The 18,446-nt window shown below is 48.5% G+C and overlaps 1 protein-coding gene across 2 annotated transcripts; it reads left to right on the top strand.

Annotated features, from left to right (window-relative positions):
• Positions 1–705: 705 nt before the first annotated feature.
• On the top strand, positions 706–17,255 carry LOC309539586 (fucolectin-like). Of its 2 annotated transcripts, XM_082235973.1 has the most exons (4): positions 14,472–14,615; positions 14,917–15,008; positions 15,194–15,488; positions 17,032–17,255. In XM_082235973.1, exons 2-4 carry the CDS (start codon positions 14,918–14,920, stop codon positions 17,189–17,191), a joined length of 546 nt encoding a protein of 181 aa, XP_082092099.1. In that variant the 5' UTR covers positions 14,472–14,615; position 14,917; the 3' UTR covers positions 17,192–17,255. The 2 variants fall into 2 exon arrangements, with proteins under 2 accessions (XP_082092100.1, XP_082092099.1); XM_082235974.1 differs by lacking the exons at positions 14,472–14,615; positions 14,917–15,008 and adding an exon at positions 706–835.
• Positions 17,256–18,446: the final 1,191 nt, after the last annotated feature.

Below are 18,446 nucleotides of genomic sequence, written 5' to 3'. Positions count from 1 at the left end.
TGCCTTGTAAATTTATGAACATATGACTGATATATATGAGACCCTAGAATTCCTATAACAAATCTGGTGAGTGGGGAGCTCTGGGCTGCCACTTGGATGAGGAGGATGTTGTCTGGATGCTGCACAACGAGACATCAGCCGCTTCAAATCTGCAGGGGGCAAGCTCTCTATTAACTCTGTCCAAAGGTGCCCAGCAGGCAATGTGACATGGCTGCTGTGTCCACACTGGGGCATAAATACCCAATCCTGTGGGTCATGGCTTCCGCTGGGCACTTTTGATTCCATGCCTCCCAAATCCACCTCCCTCTTTCCTGTCCCCACTGGTGGGCAGTGCCAGGTGGGAGCTCCTCACACACTTTGGGGCCCCCTCTCTGCCCTGTGCCCCATGGCGCCAGCCAGGATGAGGTGTGAGTGGCAGGATTTGTCCCAGGAGGACGTGCCAGGTTCCCAGTGGGGTGGGCGTGACGACACCCTGAGCAGATGGGCCAAACATCTCCCCCACCTGAGCACTGGGGGGGGGGGGCTATCAGTGTTATTAATAACCAACAGACAAAGAAATAAGTCACTGCTGAGGTGCAGCCCCAGTTGTGATGCCCAAAGAGGTTGTGGTGATGCGTCCACAGCTGCTCCCATTGGCTGGGGGCTGTCTATGATGTCACTAAGGCATCTGTCAGTTGCCTGGCTATAAAGGTGGCCTCTCCCTCTTCCCAGCCCAGACCTCGGTGTGCAGCAGCTGTGGCACTCAGCTCTGGAAGGTCTCCTTCCTCATGGATGCAAAATGGCAGGAGGAAGGAGGCACTCATCCTGCAATGGGATGCTGAGGAACAGGCAGAAGGCAAGCTCGCTTGCTGGGTGGGATCGCAGCTTGAAGGCAGCCGATTCGCACAGTCAGAAGCTGGCTGGTGTCTGGTAACACACCTGGCAGAAGCCGGCAGGTGTTGGTGGCTGGTGGAGTTTGCAGGCAGAAGCCAGCGGGTGCCCTAAGGTGCTGCAGATGACAGCCGGCTGAAGGTCACCTTTGGACGTCAGTTGGCAGAAGCTGTGTGGATATTCATGACTTGAAGCTGTGTGTGTGTGTGTCCACAGACATTCCTCACGGGATGGCAGATGGCGTGTGTCTGCGAGTGCAAATGAGAGGTTTCGAATGGTGGGTGTCTGCGTGTGTGAATGGGCGCATTTGGGCGTGGTCCAGGTAAGTAGTGTTGTGGCTGGGAAATACGTGCTCAGAGGGTGGCAGATGCCATCCTCTGGGCGCAGGGTGAATGGAACCTGTGGATATTCATGGGTAGAAACCAGCGGAAGTTGACCAGGACGTCCGGGGTGAAGTTGCCAGGCAGCAGCCAGTGGAGGGTCTGGCTGAGGCTGCTGGACGGAGGCCATCCCACTCAACGTGTTGTTTGCCTTTCAGGAAGCTGGTGAGGTTTTGCCCGAGACCAATCGTGAAAGTAATGAAGAGAACAGCAGGACTGAAGCAAGGCTGTTTATTTTCATCATCATCATCATCATCATTTATTTATATCCTGCCCTCCCCAGCCGAAGCCGGGCTCAGAGCGGCTAACAACAATAAAAGTAATGCAACATTCTAAAATCAGTTCATTTTAAAATCAGTTCAGGATCAAATTAATGGCAATCATTGGGCTAGAATTCTGAGGATTACCAAAGGAGGGGGTCAGGCTGTGCCCTGACCAAAGGCCTGGTGGAACAGCTCCATCTTGCAGGCCCTGCGGAAAGATGTCAAGTCCCGCAGGGCCCTGGTCTCTTGTGACAGAGCGTTCCACCAGATCGGGGCCACAACAGAAAAAGCCCTGGCTCTGGTTGAGGCCAGCCTAACCTCCCTGTGGCCCGGGACCTCCAATATGTTTTTGTCTGAAGGCCGTAAGGTCCTCCGTGGGACATACCAGGAGAGGCAGTCCTGTAAGGACGAGGGTCCTAGGCCGCATAGGGCTTTAAAGGTCAAAACCAGTACCTTAAACCTGATCCTGTACTCCACTGGGAGCCAGTGCAGCTGGTATAGCACCGGGTGAATGTGATCCTGCAGTGAGGACCCCGTAAGGAGTCTTGCCGCAGCATTCTGCACCCGCTGGAGTTTCTGGGTCAGCTTCAAGGGCAGCCCTGCATAGAGTGAGTTACAATAACCCTGGAGGTGACCATCGCATGGCTCACAGTGGCTAGGTCATGCCTTTTTTAAAAAAAGTAAAACTGTGTCTGACTGATTTCATATAAAACAAATGCAATGCTAAGTTTCTAAATGCATACATGTTTAGTGTTCTTTCTTGCCCCCTCCCATGAGGGGTTGTGCAGCTGTTTCTGTAGTTGCCAATGGCTACGATGATGTCAAAGTGTAATGGCTACGATGATGTCAAAGCTGTTAGGATATTTCCGTTCCACCTTAAAAGGGAGCAGGCTTTGTGAGTAACAGAGTCTGCGCATGTCCTGTTCACAGGATGTTTTTGTTCTGCTGTTGTTTCCTTTCGATGCCAGTCGGTCAGAGACGCTGACAGAATGGACGTGTTTTCTTTTGTTCTGTTAAACGCTAAATAAAGTCTGTAAATTATGCTCTTCTGTGATGCAAGCTTTTGGCTGTGTTTCTGCTGAAAGAGGGTGCACCAAGCCCTGGAATGTGGCTAGGAATTTCTAAGGCTTTGTGCCCCTAACTGTTGGATCTGCGTGACTACGGGAGGCCGATGGAATCTCCGAACTCCGGCTTGGGGGCCATGATGGACGTTATCTCCCTGGCAGTTTCCCAACAACAAGGTTATGGGCCCAGATTCAAAGCACCTACAGGAGAGTAAATGCTGCAACAGACTGCGTTTGAGAGGTATGAAGGGGGGGAAAGCGAAAGCAAAGGGACGCTTTTCTGTTTTACCTCGCAAGGAGTCTTTGATCTCCGGCAGATTAATTGGCCTGGGAGCTGAGCCAAAAAGGCTTCGTGATTAATGGCTGCCAAGATAAGGAGTCTCTCGAGTTAAAATAGACTCACGGCTAAAGTAAAAGCTGGAATGGAGTATTTCCACGCTTTTGAAGCTTCAGAGGCCACTCAGTGCCCAAAGGCAAATGCTGAGTGTCCTAAGTTGGATGGGCAGAATTATGAAACCTGGGCAAAATGGTGTGAGAGTTTGCTGCGTCAGTTTGGGGTGTGGCATGTCGTTTCTGAAGCCCCCCCCCAGTTCCTCTGACAGAGAGATGGAAAGGCCAGAATTCGAAAGCGATTGACGTAATAGTCCTATCCGTATCTCTTGAGGAAATTAAGACACTGGCTGGCAACACCACTGCACGTGGAATGTGGTATGCTTTGTTGAAAGCTCACAAGCCAATAATCCCAGCCCAGAGTTTGACTGCATCGGAGGTCCTAGCTGTTTCCCAGAATGCGAATGAATCCAGGGATGCTGAGGGCACCGGTTGCAAGCTGCAGGGGGAGCTGACCGTCACGTCATCCCAGGCAGCATTCCAGCCTCCAGGGGGAGCCAAGGAGTCGGCAGCTGAGAGCTCTGGTTCTCGTGAGAACCAAGGCCATCGCCTTTGCAGAGGCCGGAAAGGCAAAGGTAAACACAGGCAGACATCGGCAGATGACCAGGAGCAGAGGGAGGGTGAAGAGCCAGGGAAAAACAAAGCGTTGTTTGCTGGCACAGCTTCACCAAAGGCTAAAGGCACGTCTGCTGACCAGAAGCAGGGGGGCAAGCTGCAAAAGCCCACGCCAGTGGAAAGCAAGGTTTTGCTTGCTGGCACTGCTTCACCAAAGGCTAAAGGCACGTCTGCTGGCCAGGAGCAGCAGGGGGGCAAGCTGCAAAAGCCCACAGCGCTGGAAAACAAGGGTTTGCTTGCTGTAAAGACTGCTCCAACAGCCAAAGGCAGGTTTATTGTTGATTCAGGTGCGAATTGCCACATCTCGAAGGATCGGCATCTCTTTATCTCCTTCAAGCCTCAGGAAGGTGAGATCCACCTGGCTGATGGAAGGACGTTGCAAATTGCAGGAGAAGGGACTGTGAAACTTGCAAGTCTGTACACTACCATCAGTAATGTACTTTATGTTCCAGGAGCTGCGAGCAACTTGCTGAGCGTCCCACAGCTTACTGGGCGTGGTTTTCAGATTTCCTTCAAGAGGAGCGTCTGTGTCATCAGTAAAGGCAAAGAGGACTATTTGCATGCAAAGTTTATGGATGGTTTGTTCCATATAACTTATGATGACACTGCTGTTGTATCTAATGCTGATTCTTGTTGTGTTGCACAAACTAACAAAGTTCTTCATGCAGGTTGCATTCACGATGCGCATCGAAGGTTTGGTCACCTCTCTTGGAAGGCACTGGCTAAGATGCCAGAGGTGGTTGAGGGTTTGAACATCAAACCCTGTAAATTTCACATGAAATGTGTATCTTGTGCAGAGAACAAGGTGAAGGTTGCTCCCAAAGGCAAGGAGTCTAGCAGGCAGGCTTCCAAACCCTACCAGCTAGTGCATGCGGACCTGGTTGGGCCACTAGCGCCCTCTTTAGGGGGAGCAAGGTACTTCATGATTCTGATTGATTCTTTTTCCAGGTTCATTCATGTGTTTTTGCTCGAACAGAAATCGCAAGCGTTTCCGAAATTTAAGGCATTCTGTGCTTGGTTGGAGAATGTGCACGGTAAACGTATTTCTTGTTTGTTTACTGATCGGGGCGGGGAGTTCACTTCTCAGCAGTTTGAAGCTTTCCTGACTGAGAAGGGAATCCAGCATGACATGTCAACGCCCAGATCGCCATGGATGAATGGTCTTGCGGAGAGAGCAAATCAGACGTTGCTGCAAGGAATCAAAACCTTGTTGCATGATGCCAATCTCCCTGATAAGTTTTGGGGGGAGGCTCTGGGGAATTTGGTTTACACCTTTAATCGCAGATTGTCATCACCCATTGGTTGTACCCCCTATGAGAAGATGTTTGGCAAGAAACCCAACACCAAACACCTGAAGATCTTTGGTTCGGACATGTGGGTACGCACACAACAAACCAACAAGCTTGGGAAGCGTGGGGCACATGGTTTGTTCATGGGGTACGAAAAAGGTGCATACAGGGTATGGATGACTGACTCTAAGTCCATTAAGTTCACAAGGAGTGTTGAGTACAATCCTAAGTGGGGGGAAAATGTGGGAATTTTCCAGAGTTACCCAGAGGAGGATGAAGGTGATGTCAAGCAAGCAGCTAAAGATGAGAAAGCTGCTGAGGATGATGAAGATGATGAGGATGAGGATGAGGATGATGATGATGATGATCATCAGAGTTCGGATTCCAGTTCAGTGGGCGGCGCTGCTGCTGGTGTCAGTGACAGTGATGACACAGCAGACTACGAGAGCGCAAAGGCCTCAGTCAGACCATCTGATGCGTCTGACAATGAACTGGAAGAACCACTGTTCACCATTGGTCATTTTTCTCCTAAGAAAGAGGAGATGAGTCCAGAAGACTTGCGTCTAGTACGTAGGTCTGAAAGGGCGACCAAAGGCAGACCTCCAAAGAGGTATGCTGATGAGTTTGCTAAGACAGCAACTGCTGTTCTTAGTAGCTCAGAGAAGGTGTGGGAACCTTCAAGCTTCAAAGAGGTTCAGGAGTTAACCTCTAAAGATTCTGAGCCTTGGCTTAATGCCATGAAGGCTGAAGTTGATTCCTTGAACAGGAACCAAACTTGGGAACTGGTACCGGTAGTCCCAGGAATGAGACTGGTTGGCAGCAAATGGGTCTTCAAGGCCAAGACAGACCAGAATGGCAAGGTAGTCAGACACAAAGCCAGATTGGTTGCCAGAGGTTTTTCACAGGTACCAGGACAGGATTACCACGAGACCTACTCTCCCACAGTCAAATATGAGAGCATTCGTCTGATGCTCAAGGTCGCTGCGGAGGAGAAACTGCATGTTACCCATCATGACATTAATACAGCTTTTTTGTACGGGATTTTGGGGGAGGAGCTGTTCATGCTTCCACCTGATGGGATGCAGATACAGAAGGGAATGGTCTGTAAACTGCGGAAATCCTTATATGGTCTCAAGCAGAGTGCCAGGTGTTGGAACACAAAACTCACTGAGACATTGCTTTCTCTAGGTTTTCACCAGGGCAAAGCTGATCCATGTGTGTTTGTCAAGGAGGAGGGGCAAAACAAACTGTATTGTTTATGTTTTGTTGATGATCTTCTGATGTTTTGGAAGAATCAGGCTTTTTACCAAAGCACCCTAGCTCAGCTGAAGGAGCACTTTGACATGAAGGATCTTGGTGAGGTATCCAACTATCTTTCTCTGCAGGTGGAGAAGGACCAAGCAGGTAATTTTCTGGTACACCAAACACAGAAAATTGCTGATGTGTTAACCAGGTTGAATTTGGTTGATGCAAACCCAGCAGACACACCGATGGTGACAGGTTACCAGGTAGACAGTACTGCTGAAGCGTTTTCTGACACAACGCTGTACAGATGCATTCTAGGCAAGCTGAATTTCATTGCCAGATGTTCAAGACCTGACATAGCTGTAAGCTGTAATCTGCTTAGCAGACATGCCAACAATCCTACAGTTCAGGATTGGAAAGCTCTGAAGCGCATAGCCCGCTATTTGAAAGGGACTATGCACTACAGGCTGAGGTTCACCAGTCAGAAGACTGGAGGTCTTGAAATCTTTGCAGATGCAAGTTTTGGAAGTGACACCACAGATGGTACAAGCACTTCTGGAGTATGCTACATGTACAACCACTGCCTGTTTGACTGGTTGTGCAAAAAGCAAACAACAGTGAGCCTAAGTTCCTGTGAAGCAGAACTCAATGCTCTGTCATTTTCACTCATGGATTGTGAATGGTTGATGCAACTGTTTAAGGACATCAGGGTGTCTGTGAAATGTCCTATACAAGTGTATCAAGACAATAGATCGTGTTTGGCTTTGCTGAACTCCGAGAGTTGCAAGCAGAGAACCAAGTACTTGCAGATTAAGCTACATCGTGCAAGAGAGTGTATTCAGAAAGGACTGATTCAGGTGTCCTACATGGCAGGAAATGAAATTTCTGCTGATCTGTTGTCCAAGGTTGTTAACAAAGAACAACTTAAAGTTTATGTACAAAGGTTGCAATTGGGTGAACCACAGGTACAACAGGTTACACGGAAAGGGGGAGGATGTTAGGATATTTCCGTTCCACCTTAAAAGGGAGCAGGCTTTGTGAGTAACAGAGTCTGCGCATGTCCTGTTCACAGGATGTTTTTGTTCTGCTGTTGTTTCCTTTCGATGCCAGTCGGTCAGAGACGCTGACAGAATGGACGTGTTTTCTTTTGTTCTGTTAAACGCTAAATAAAGTCTGTAAATTATGCTCTTCTGTGATGCAAGCTTTTGGCTGTGTTTCTGCTGAAAGAGGGTGCACCAAGCCCTGGAATGTGGCTAGGAATTTCTAAGGCTTTGTGCCCCTAACTGTTGGATCTGCGTGACTACGGGAGGCCGATGGAATCTCCGAACTCCGGCTTGGGGGCCATGATGGACGTTATCTCCCTGGCAGTTTCCCAACAAAAGCTTCTGTGATGTCACAAACAGACATGGATTGCTGAGAGGAAAAGCAGGAGGGCGTAGGGGTAGAAAGATGGTGAGAAAGGATAGAGAACTATGGTAGATGGCTTTAAAAGAAGACTGGACAAATTCATGGATTCAGTGGGTGCCAGAAGGTACCGCAGATGTCAGCTGGTTGAAGGTCACCTTTGGAAGTCAGTTGACAGAAGTGGTGTGGATATTCATGGCTTGAAGCTGGTATGTTTGTGTGTGTTTATGAATGGAGAGCGGCTGGTGGGTGAATGCGTCCACAGACATTCTTCATGGGATGGCAGATGGCGTGTGTCTGCATGTGCAAAGGGGGGCGTTCGGACGTGGTCTAGGAGAGCAGTGCTTATGTCTGGGAAATGCATGTTCCGTATGTTAAGTCTGCAAGCTGCACATATTCTGTCAACTTAACATATAGAAGAAGAGAACAAGAAGAACATACATTGAAAGAAGACTAGAAAAGGCTGATTGAATATATGGTAAATAACTATGTACACATTTCTCGTTGAGACTATGCCTGACCTGACACATGTTGACCAGCTGATAATTGTGGTTTGATATTGATCCACTGTGCTCCTGCTACTTCTCTTTCCCTGCCTGCAGCTTCCCCATTCCTTTTCTGGCTATCCTGGGGCACCCCCAGGATGACCCTCCTGCAGGGGTGAAACGAGGCTTTCTTTCACCCGGGTCAAAGACTCAGTTTGGCACCCACTCACACACACATTATAGTAGTAGTAGGAGTAGTTGAAGAAGAAGAAAATGTGATGATGATCAGGAGCATACCAGAGAGTAAGACCTATTGAACTCAGTGAGACTTAATTCTTCTCAGTAGTAAAGGCTTGCACTTTAAGGCTCTAAAGAATAGAATAGAATAGAATAGAATAGAATAGAATAGAATAGAATAGAATAGAATAGAAAATACTCCACAAGTTTCCTTGAAAAATTACTGGCTGCTGAACCATGAAAAGCTCTCAGACCCAGGGAAATTAATTGGTACACAATGCAATCAAAATGTGGCTCAAGTAAAAGTGTGGTGCACCCTAAGTTATGTCTTTTAATTTAAATGATAGCTCTGAGTAAAACCTAGTTGGCTACCATGAAGTATTTTTTGGGGAAGTCATGAAAAAAGGTCTCAGGGTAAATAAGCAAGTCTGAATGTGAATTAGATTTGCAGTACAGACTGCCTTAATTCACCTTCCGGCCTGGCATTTACCATATTTTTTCATGTATAACCTGCCCCCAGGTATAAGACACCCCCTATTTTGGGGGACTCCAAATTGAGAAAATGGGGGGGGGAGATTGTATCTGTGTATAAGACGACCCACAAATTCGAACCCATTTTTAAAATAAAAAACCCCACGTATAAGACACCCCCTATTTTGGGGGACTCCAAATTGAGAAAATGGAGGGAGATTGTATCTGTGTATAAGACGACCCACAAATTTGAACCTATTCTTAAAATAAAAAAACCCTAGTCTTATACACGGAAAAGTACGGTATCTCTTGAGGTTATCAGACAACCTTTTCTCTTGGGCCCAGAGTCCTCAGCTCCCTTGGCCAGAGCAGCTGCACCTTTAGACATCTCTGACAGTCGCTCAACAAGGCAGGGAGCTTCAGATCAGGAATGCTGTCCTGCCAACCTCACGGTTCAGGCAAGAGACCCCAAGCGCATAAAATTCAAATCTTTCATACATTTACCTACATAGAATCCTAGAATTTGGGAGTTGGGTCATCTCAATGAAAGCATCTATGGCAGATGTCCATCCAACCTCTGCTTAGAAGCCTCCAGAGGAGGAGAGTCCACGTGGACTCTTATCTTCTCAGCAGTTTCTAACCAGCGCCATGCTCTCTCCAACTGAATGGTCTCCTGCCCCCCCCTTTAACCTTTTGCCTTAGTTTCCAGGTTCCCCATTTCAATGGTCACCAAACCACAAATTTAATCCCATCCCACAGCTGCCACACCTCACTGACTTCCCCAAACTTACTCAACCGCATATTCTTTAACGTGTAACAATAGCATGCTAATGCAAGCATTGCCATTTTTTTCGTAATTTTCCAGAACTCTCTCTTTCTCTCCCGCTCACTCCATTTCCATGCTGACAAGGACTGAACAGGAACACATGGACTATACAGAATTAGATAAATTAACAGGAAAGGTTCAAAACCTGTGGGACCAGAGATTCTTAGAAGACTGGAGTAAATATGTGAACTATTTGAAAAGTAATTGTAATGAACAGATCGCGCTAGTAGGACTGCAGGAAGTTCTGTAAGGAGGACGATTTGAAATATTGCAAGAAAGACTACGAGGAGAGTTATTAGTTAATGATGATTAAGAGTAATAGAGAAATTAAGAAATGCAGAATAAGTGATAAAGAATGAAAAATCATCAGAGGAGTTGACGGAAGTCTAAAATATTGTATAAGAGAAGAAGTTATGTTATATGATTGTTGAAAATGATATGTTAGGAAAAAAACCCCAATAAAAATGTGTGTGTGTCTGTGTGTGTGTGTGTATATATATATGGACTGAACAGGAATGCTTTTGCGCCACTCATGTTCCCCCGCCACGGCCATTTGAGGAAGCGCATGGAGCTCTCTGGCCAACAGGGCCCTTGATTCCTCTGAAGGCCTCCTCTCAGCATTCCTGGCTGGCTCTGAGCCCACCTTTCCCATCTTCTTACTCTTCCTGATGCTCAGAGGGAGGCAGACCCCGATGGCTCCAGCATGACCCCCTTCCTCCTGGCAGGAGGTCACTCACCTGGACTTGGCGGCTGGTCCAGGCACTCCTGGAAGGGGATTCCCAGAGCTGCAAGCCTGAACTGCCAGGTGTTGGGAAAAGTTGCAAGAAGGGAGCTTGTCTGTGGGTCAGACACAAACCCAAATCGTGTCTTTTCCCCCAACACACACACACAGGGGGAACTCCTATTTCTCCCCAAACCAATGACCTAGAAGCTGCTCTTCTGATGGTGAAGACTTGAGTCATCTTTCTCTATGGGATGGTCATATTTTACAACAACAACAACAACAACATCATAGCTCGCCGGATCGGACCCATCTAGTCCTGTTCTCAAAGGGGCTGAAAAGTTGCCTGTGGGGAGCCACAAGCAGGATTTTAGCACCAGCAGGGGCAGAACTAGATGTTCGCAAACGTGGCCCCCACCAAGGGCACACACCCCCACACACAGTGCTGCCGAAATCATGCTACTCTGCCTGAACTTTCTTCCGTTAATCCTGAGTCTTTGGGGTTTTTTGATGATTGCAGAGGTATTGCTCAAGACCTGTTTATCAGTGGTGTGCAAGGCTTACTTGTGCAAACACTCACCTTGTGTAAGACTTCAGTGTTGAACTTTTTAATTAAAGTGGAAATGTCTCCCCCTGCCCCACCCCAGAAACACAAGGTGCCATTTTTGCCCACTGTGAATCATGAAAACATTTGTTCAGAATTCGCTAGGGACTAGGGCCTTGGTAAGGAAATCAGCCCTGAGTGCTCACTGGAAGGACAGATCCTGAACCTAAGGCTCCAAGACTTTGGCCACCTCAGGAGAAGAGAAGACTCCCTGGGAAAGACCCTGATGTTGGGAAAGATGGAGGGCACAAGGAGAAGGGGACGACAGAGGACGAGATGGTGGGACAGTGTTCTCAAAGCTACCAGCATGAGTTTGACCAAACTGCAGGAGGCAGTGGAAGACAGGAGGGCCTGGCGTGCTCTGGTCCAGGGGGTTACAAAGAGGCAGACACGACTAAACAACAACAGGGCCTTGGGTAGCCCTGGTCAGTTTTGGTGTATGATGTAGGTTTAGCAGGGTCAGTCTGGAAGCTGCATCTGTGTGGGTGGAATGTATAAGAACAGGCTTGCAAACCAGTCTGTTTGTCAGCCAATGGCTTTGGCTGACTACTTAAGAACCATGATTAGCCTAATCAAAGAATTGTAGAGTTGAGAGGTCATTTAGTCCAACTGCAATGCAGGAATGCAGTTGCTCTGTGCCATGGAACAGATGGATTCCTCCATCTGGTTTATTTCCACATATATATCACCACCCACCAGTGAGCTTGACATTGACACCAGGAAAGGTCCGAGAACAGATAATTCAACAGTCAGTCTATGAGAACTTAGAAAAGGATGCTGTGATTCTAAAGATCCAGCATAGGTTTCTCAGTGATAAGTCATGTCAGATGAACCCAATTTCTTTTTCTTTTTTTTTCTTTTTTTTGATGGAGTAACAAGCTTGGTAGATCAGGGGAATGCTGTGGACATAGCGTATCTTGATTTCAGTAAGTTCTTTGGACAAAGTCCTCTATGATATTCTCTCGAGGAAGCTGGTAAAATGTGGGTTGAATGAGGTAACTGTTAGGTGGATTTGTAGCTGGTTGGCTGCTTCCATTGGCTATGGGTTGTCTATGATATCACAAAGGCACCTGTCAGTTGCCTGGCTATAAAGGTGGCCTCTCCCTCTTCCCAGCCCAGATCTCAGTGGGAAGCAGCTCTGGGGGGGGTCTCCTACCTCAGGGAGGCAAAATGGCAGGAGGAAGGAGGCACTCATTACAAATATTATGCCTGAATGTATCTGAAATATACTCGGAGTGTGGATTTCATGCTCTTTATTCAGCTCATAGTAGCGAGGAATGAATGTTCCCCCAAAATATCTGCTTTATATACATTATTTACACAATGGGCCCCACGTGATTGGCTAATACTGGGATTCTCCTGCAGGCCAATCAGGTTACGGATTCACTTCCACCTGGAGCTGGATTGGGTGGCTCCTGCGGACCAATCATACTGCTGCATTCTGGAGCCTATTGTTCTAGGACCAATCAGACTGCTGCATTTTGGATCCTATCCAACTCAGTACATAACACCATCCTTTCGACTTGACAGCTCAGGGAAGATAATTCGTAGAAAATCCATACTTTTACCCGCTCTTCTCATTCCAAGGCCATTTTAACCCTTAAAGAAAGGTGAAATTGGGCTCCACCTCCCTCCATGAACCAAGAGGTGGGAAGTCATGTAGGCAGCAGGAACAGGGCACCCCGCCATAATTCCCCAAGCATGAGAGCACAGACACAGCCCCCCACCCAGGGAGCGACCAGGGGGGCAACACTAGACATCCGCAGAGGCGGTTGAGCAAGTCAGGTGTTCTGAAAGCCCATCTCCAGACTGAGGGCAAGGAGATGTCAAGAGTTTTATTGTTCTTTCGGTGATGGGGACTTAAGAGGTGTTGGGAAAGGGGTCTGAGAAAGTGACCTAATGTTGAACTTGTTTACCCCCCCCCATTTGTGACATGCTAGTGATGTAGTGATGATGTCTCAGCGATGCCTCTTGAAGTGTATTCTGGGGGAAGGAGGGAAGGTTTAAAAGTCAATGTCACCTCATGCTAGGGGTTCTTACTCCTGGGGGGACCTGTTGCACAACAGTAAAGATAATGGTCTACTGACTGCTGTTTTGCTCCAAATTACTTGGCTGGAACTTCCTTCTTTTAATAATAATAATAATAATAATAATAATAATAATAATAATAATAATAATAATAATAATAATAATAATAATAATTTATTATTTATACCCCGCCCATCTGGCTGGGCCTCCCCAGCCACTCTGACTGCATGGACCCACAGGGGACTTGCACTTCGATGAGCTGGACTGTTGAGTAGTCTCTCACCCCGGAATTTTTTTCATAACAAGGTCAAAAAATAATTAAAAAGGAGGTGAGTTTAAAGACATGGCAGGAAGGTGAATTGGGACAACCACTGGGCAGCTTAGCATGTCTAAACAACACATTTAAACCTAGTTTAAGTCAAATCCAGACTTGCTTAATTATTCTGAGAAGTGTAAATCTCCAAGGGACTGGAACTTGCCTTCAAAAAAATGAAATTTCTGGACTCCTAGAACTCTCTGTCCCCTGCAACTAGACGCAGACTCTGACCTGCAAAAGGAAGTAATATTTGACCCTAGGCAGTGCCAAGTGATTTGAATATATGAAGCCTCCAATTTCTCATTTAACACATGCTTGAACAAACACTTAAAGCCATATTTATTTTGGCCACATCCCAGCCATGGGAAGAATCATTGCTTTGACACTGGTGATCTTTGCTTCTTCCAGTACACTGGCATTAGTTCACCTGTCTTCCCAAGTGATGTGTAAAAATTTTCAGAGACACCGTTGATGGAATCTTTTGAGGAGTTGGAGAAGGTGTTTATAAGTGGTCCATGTTTCACAAGCATACAGTAAGGTTGGCAGTACAAGAGCTTTGTAAACAAAGTCTACCTATGTGAGGTCAAGAGGCTCTCTTAAGAATTTCATAGCAACCTTCTGGATCAGACCAGAGGTCCATCTCCTCGTCCAGAATCCTGTTATCTCCGTTGCCAACCAGGTGCCCATGGGAAGCCCACCAGAAGGAGAGGAGCAAAACAGCACTCTCGCTACTTGTGGTTCCCAGCAATTGGCCTTCAGAGGAGGAAGAACATTGTCACCATGACTAGCAGCCATAGAAGGCCTTAGTGGCCGTCTGGCACTCAACTGCCATAGATGACAGAGTGTGGTGGTCATGGCAGGGCTCAGGAAATCCCAGACTGGCTGCGTCCAATACAGTGGTACCTTGGGATGCGAACGGGATCTGTTCTGGAGCCCCGTTCACATCCTGAACAGAACGCAAGATGCGGCGGCGTGTCTGCGCATGCATGGGTTCCGTTACTTCCGGGTTGCCGCGGAGCGCAACGCACTCAACCCAAAGCACATTCAACTAAAGGCATTACTGTACTCACTTTAGCATCCACCTTCCCTCTAAATGCAACAAGGATATATTGCTAAACTCAAGGCAGATCCCCTGGTGATAAGGCGGTGCAGATTCCCCCTCTTGGCAGAGATGTAGAAACCACACAAGACGGATGTAAACAGTGGATCTTGATAGCCAAATTCCCGCCTTCCTGATTGGTTGGGCTGCTCTGAGTCAAACAGGAACTGCCTGTTTGAAAGGGGATAAAAGGGGACAGGACTCAGCTGGAAGCAGGGAGGTCTCTGTCTCAGTTTCAAGAGGAAAACCTGGGCTTGCCAAGCCACCAAGAAGGACAACAGGCGCTGATCCCAAGAAAGAGAGCCAAGGTAAGTTTGGGAAATCCACTGAATGTGAGCCTTGAAGCCTAGAACATGCCTAGAAGTCTTGGCCCTGAAGGGGCAGATCTGAAATGGCATTGCTATTGTTCAGGGCTTATATAGGACTGTAAGGAATCTTTGGAGGACGACAACCGTTCTCCCGCCCAACGTGGTCCTTGATTGACCTGAATGCCTCTTCAGCACTCCTGGCTGCAAGCAAAGCCCTCTGAGGCTGCTAAGGGGGGGGGCAGACCCCCAGGGCTCCTGCAGGGGGCTGTCCCTCACTGCCATCTCCACTCTGCCCTTGCAGGATGCTCCCCACCTGGACTTGGCTGCTGGCCCTGGTGCTCCTGGCAGGCCAGGCGGAGGCCCAGAGCTGCAAGCCAGAACTGCAAGGCATTGGTAAGACATGGGGGACGCAAGGGCCAGTCTATGGGTCAAAGCAACACTTTGGAGTTTTATTACAAGCAAGCCTGTCCTGCTTGGGGGCTTCCCAGAAGTATTTGAGTGGATGAGATGGGCTGATCTCTTATTGCATTATTATTTGTCCTTGTCCCCATCTTCTTTCTCTCATTCCCTGACTCCAGCTCGCAACCTGGCCAGAGGCCGCCCAACCTGTCAGTCCTCCGTCTTCCCTCACGAGATTATTGGAGCAGCAAGCAAAGCCGTGGATGGGAACTGCGGTGGGGACTGGTATAAAACGGGCACCTGCACCCACACGCAGCTGGACACGGAGCCCTGGTGGCACGTGGACTTGGGCCAGCAGTACGCCATCTCTGCTGTGGTGGTGAAGAACCGCGGGGACTGCTGCGGTGAGAGACTCCAGGGAGCTGAGATCCGCGTGGGAGACTCTGTGGCTGACCATGGCAAGTCCAACCCCCTGTAAGTACCAGTTGCCTCTTCCCAAAATCTCCTTCCAGAAATCTCCCTTCTTGTAACATGGAGTCCTTGGTTCAGATCCTCCCCTCCACCCCAGGAGAAAAGAAGCTTGCTCCATCTTCCAGGTGACAGCTCTTGAGATATTTGGAGATGGCTCTCATATTTCCCTTTCTAGGCTAAACATCCCCAATTCCATCAACTGTTCCTCATTAAGACTTGGTTCCCAGACTCTTGGCCATCTCGGTCACCCTCCTCTACACAGGTCCCAGCAAACATGATGTGTACAGTTTTAATTCTACCAACGTTTAATTGGGGTAGGGTGGTAATGATTGCTTTTCCATGTGTTTTGCGGTTCTTCTTTTTATCTGTAAGCCTGTCACGGTCCAGTTCACAGGTGATCAAAGTCCCGGCTGGGGACATTGGGACCGAGGGCAAGATGGAGGGGTGGGAGCAGGAACGGGGGTCCAGAAGCCAGGAGTCAGGAGCCAAGAGTCCAAGGGTCAGGAAGCAGGGAGTCAAGAAGCCAAGGGTCCGAGGGTCAGGAAGCAGGGAGTCACGAAGTCAGGGGTCCGAGGGTCAAGAAGCAGGGAGTTGGGAAGTCAAGGGTCCGAGGGTCAAGAAGCAGGGAGTCACGAAGTCAGGGGTCCGAGGGTCAAGAAGCAGGGAGTTGCGAAGTCAGGGGTCTGAGGATCAAGAAGCCAAGGGTCTGAGGGTCAGGAGGCAAGAAGCCAAATGCAGCAAGGCAGGGAACGTCTTGCTGTGGCAAAGAGCCAAAGGCAAAATGCTGGCCTTATATCCCTTCCCTGCTCTTGCCACCAGGTACAGTGAGTTACCAAGTCGCCTCACCTGTGCGGCCGCACCTTGCCTCTCCAGAACAAACATAGGGAGGCCCCAGTCCTGCAGAGTCCTATTGGTCACAGGGCCTGGCTCCTGTACGCACTCCTGACAAAGCCATGCTGAGTCCCATCAGGGGAAAAGACAGGCCATAAATAAAAACACCCCCCACCCCAATCCCTCCTTCAGGGATGGAGTCAAGGCTTCCTTGGTCTCCTCTCCTCCTCCCGACCTCTTCATCACATCGCCAATTCACCTCACTTCTCCCTCCTCTGTGAAGTTGGGCTTTCCTTAGCCAAAGCTCTGCTCCGCCATCAGCTCCTCACCCCCCTTGACCCCCACGGCCCCCTGCTCCTGGGTCCTCCTCGGACTCCACCTGGCCGCCTCCTGTCTGCTCTCTTCGGCCAGAAGCCACTGGCCACCAGGCGCTGCCCTTCCTCCAATCCCTCGGAGATCCATTAGACGCCCCTTGTCCTGCCTTGGCACAGATATCTGGCCCCTCAGTCTTTGTGAAGACCAGGGCATGCAGTGGACCCTGAAAACAACGCTAGTGGTTAATAATGAAAATTGGGGAATGTGAGAAGCCACCTTTGAGCGATAGGAATGGGTGGGGGCTGAAACAAAGCGGCATAGAAACAAAACGTATGAATAAATATATGAAGATCCCCATAGACTGAGCTGTTTTGAATTCCCCTCCACTTTCTCTCTGCAGCTGTGGGACCATCACAGACACCAGCCTTGGCTCCGTCAGCACCTTGTATTGCAATTGGCTCAAGGGCCGCTATGTGAGCATCCACATCCCGGGAAGGGCCGAATACCTGACCTTGTGCGAGGTGGAGGTCTATGGCACCAAGGCAGAAGACCAGTGCTAGGGAGTGGCAGACTCTGCGCGTGTGTCTTGGGTGGTGAGGAAATAAAGAATTATTCCCCGGTAAACTTCCTCTGAATTGGCTTGTTTTGTCTCTCCCACATCCCTCCCTGTGAGATAGATAGATAAACTTTATTTGAATTAGCCAACGGCCAGGGCAACATAAAACAAGCAATATATACAAATAAAAAGACAGCAATGGGTAAAAAGGGCAGTCAAATGACCAAGATTATCGTTCAGATCCTCCCTGTGAGAGATGCTGTTCTTTGGCCTGACGCACAGAACAGGCCATCTGCCATCTGAGGTTGACCCACAAGTCTTCATTAGACCCACACTCAAGCCTTGAGACTTCATCCCAGAGAGGAAAGGTTCAAATCATAGAATTGTAGAGTTGGAAGAGACCCCAATCCAAGTCGCTGCCATGAAGGAATCTCAGCTGAAGCATCCTTGAAAGATGGCCGCCCAACCTCTGCTTAAAAATCTCCAAGGAAGGAGAGACTGTTCCAAAGTCATAGAATCATAGAATCATAGAATCCTAGAGTTGGAAGAGACCCCAAGGGCCATCAAGTCCAACCCCCTGCCAAGCAGGAAACACCACCAGAGCACTCCTGACATATGGTTGTCAAGCCTCTGCTTAAAGACCTCCAAAGTAGGAGACTCCACCACACTCCTTGGCAGCAAATTCCACTGTCGAACAGCTCTTACTGGCAGGAAGTTCTTCCTAATGTTTAGGTGGAATCTTCTTTCTTGTAGTTTGGATCCATTGCTCCGTGTCCGCTTCTCTGGAGCAGCAGAAAACAACCTTTCTCCCTCCTCTATTGTGACATCCTTTTATATATTTGAACATGGCTATCATATCACCCCTTAACCTCCTCTTCTGCAGGCTAAACATGCCCAGCTCCCTTAGCCGTTCCTCATAAGGCATCGTTTCCAGGCCTTTGACCATTTTGGTTGCCCTCCTCTGGACACGTTCCAGTTTGTCAGTGTCCTTCTTGAATTGTGGTGCCCAGAACTGGACACAGTACTCCAGGTGAGGTCTGACCAGAGCAGAATACAGTGGCACTATTACTTCCCTTGATCTAGATGCTATACTCCTATTGATGCAGCCCAGAATTGCATTGGCTTTTTTAGCTGCCGCGTCACACAGTTGGCTCATGTCAAGTTTGTGGTCAACCAAGACTCCTAGATCCTTTTCACATGTACTGCTCTCAAGCCAGGTGTCCCCCATCTTGTATTTGTGCCTCTCATTTTTTTTGCCC

Source organism: Podarcis vaucheri (genome assembly GCF_965113315.1).
Source record: "Podarcis vaucheri genome assembly, chromosome: 8".
NCBI classification, from domain to species: Eukaryota; Metazoa; Chordata; class Lepidosauria; order Squamata; family Lacertidae; genus Podarcis; species Podarcis vaucheri.
Note: the sequence above shows the minus strand (reverse complement) of the source record. Positions and strands in the feature narration are given on the sequence as shown.

Coding starts and splice junctions, on each gene's coding strand:
- LOC309539586 (XM_082235973.1), top strand. CDS start 14,918: ATGCTCCCCACCTGGACTTGGCTGCTGGCCCTGGTGCTCCTGGCAGGC. Junction 15,009..15,193: donor GCCAGAACTGCAAGGCATTG/GTAAGACATGGG, acceptor CCCTGACTCCAG/CTCGCAACCTGGCCAGAGGC. Junction 15,489..17,031: donor CATGGCAAGTCCAACCCCCT/GTAAGTACCAGT, acceptor TTCTCTCTGCAG/CTGTGGGACCATCACAGACA.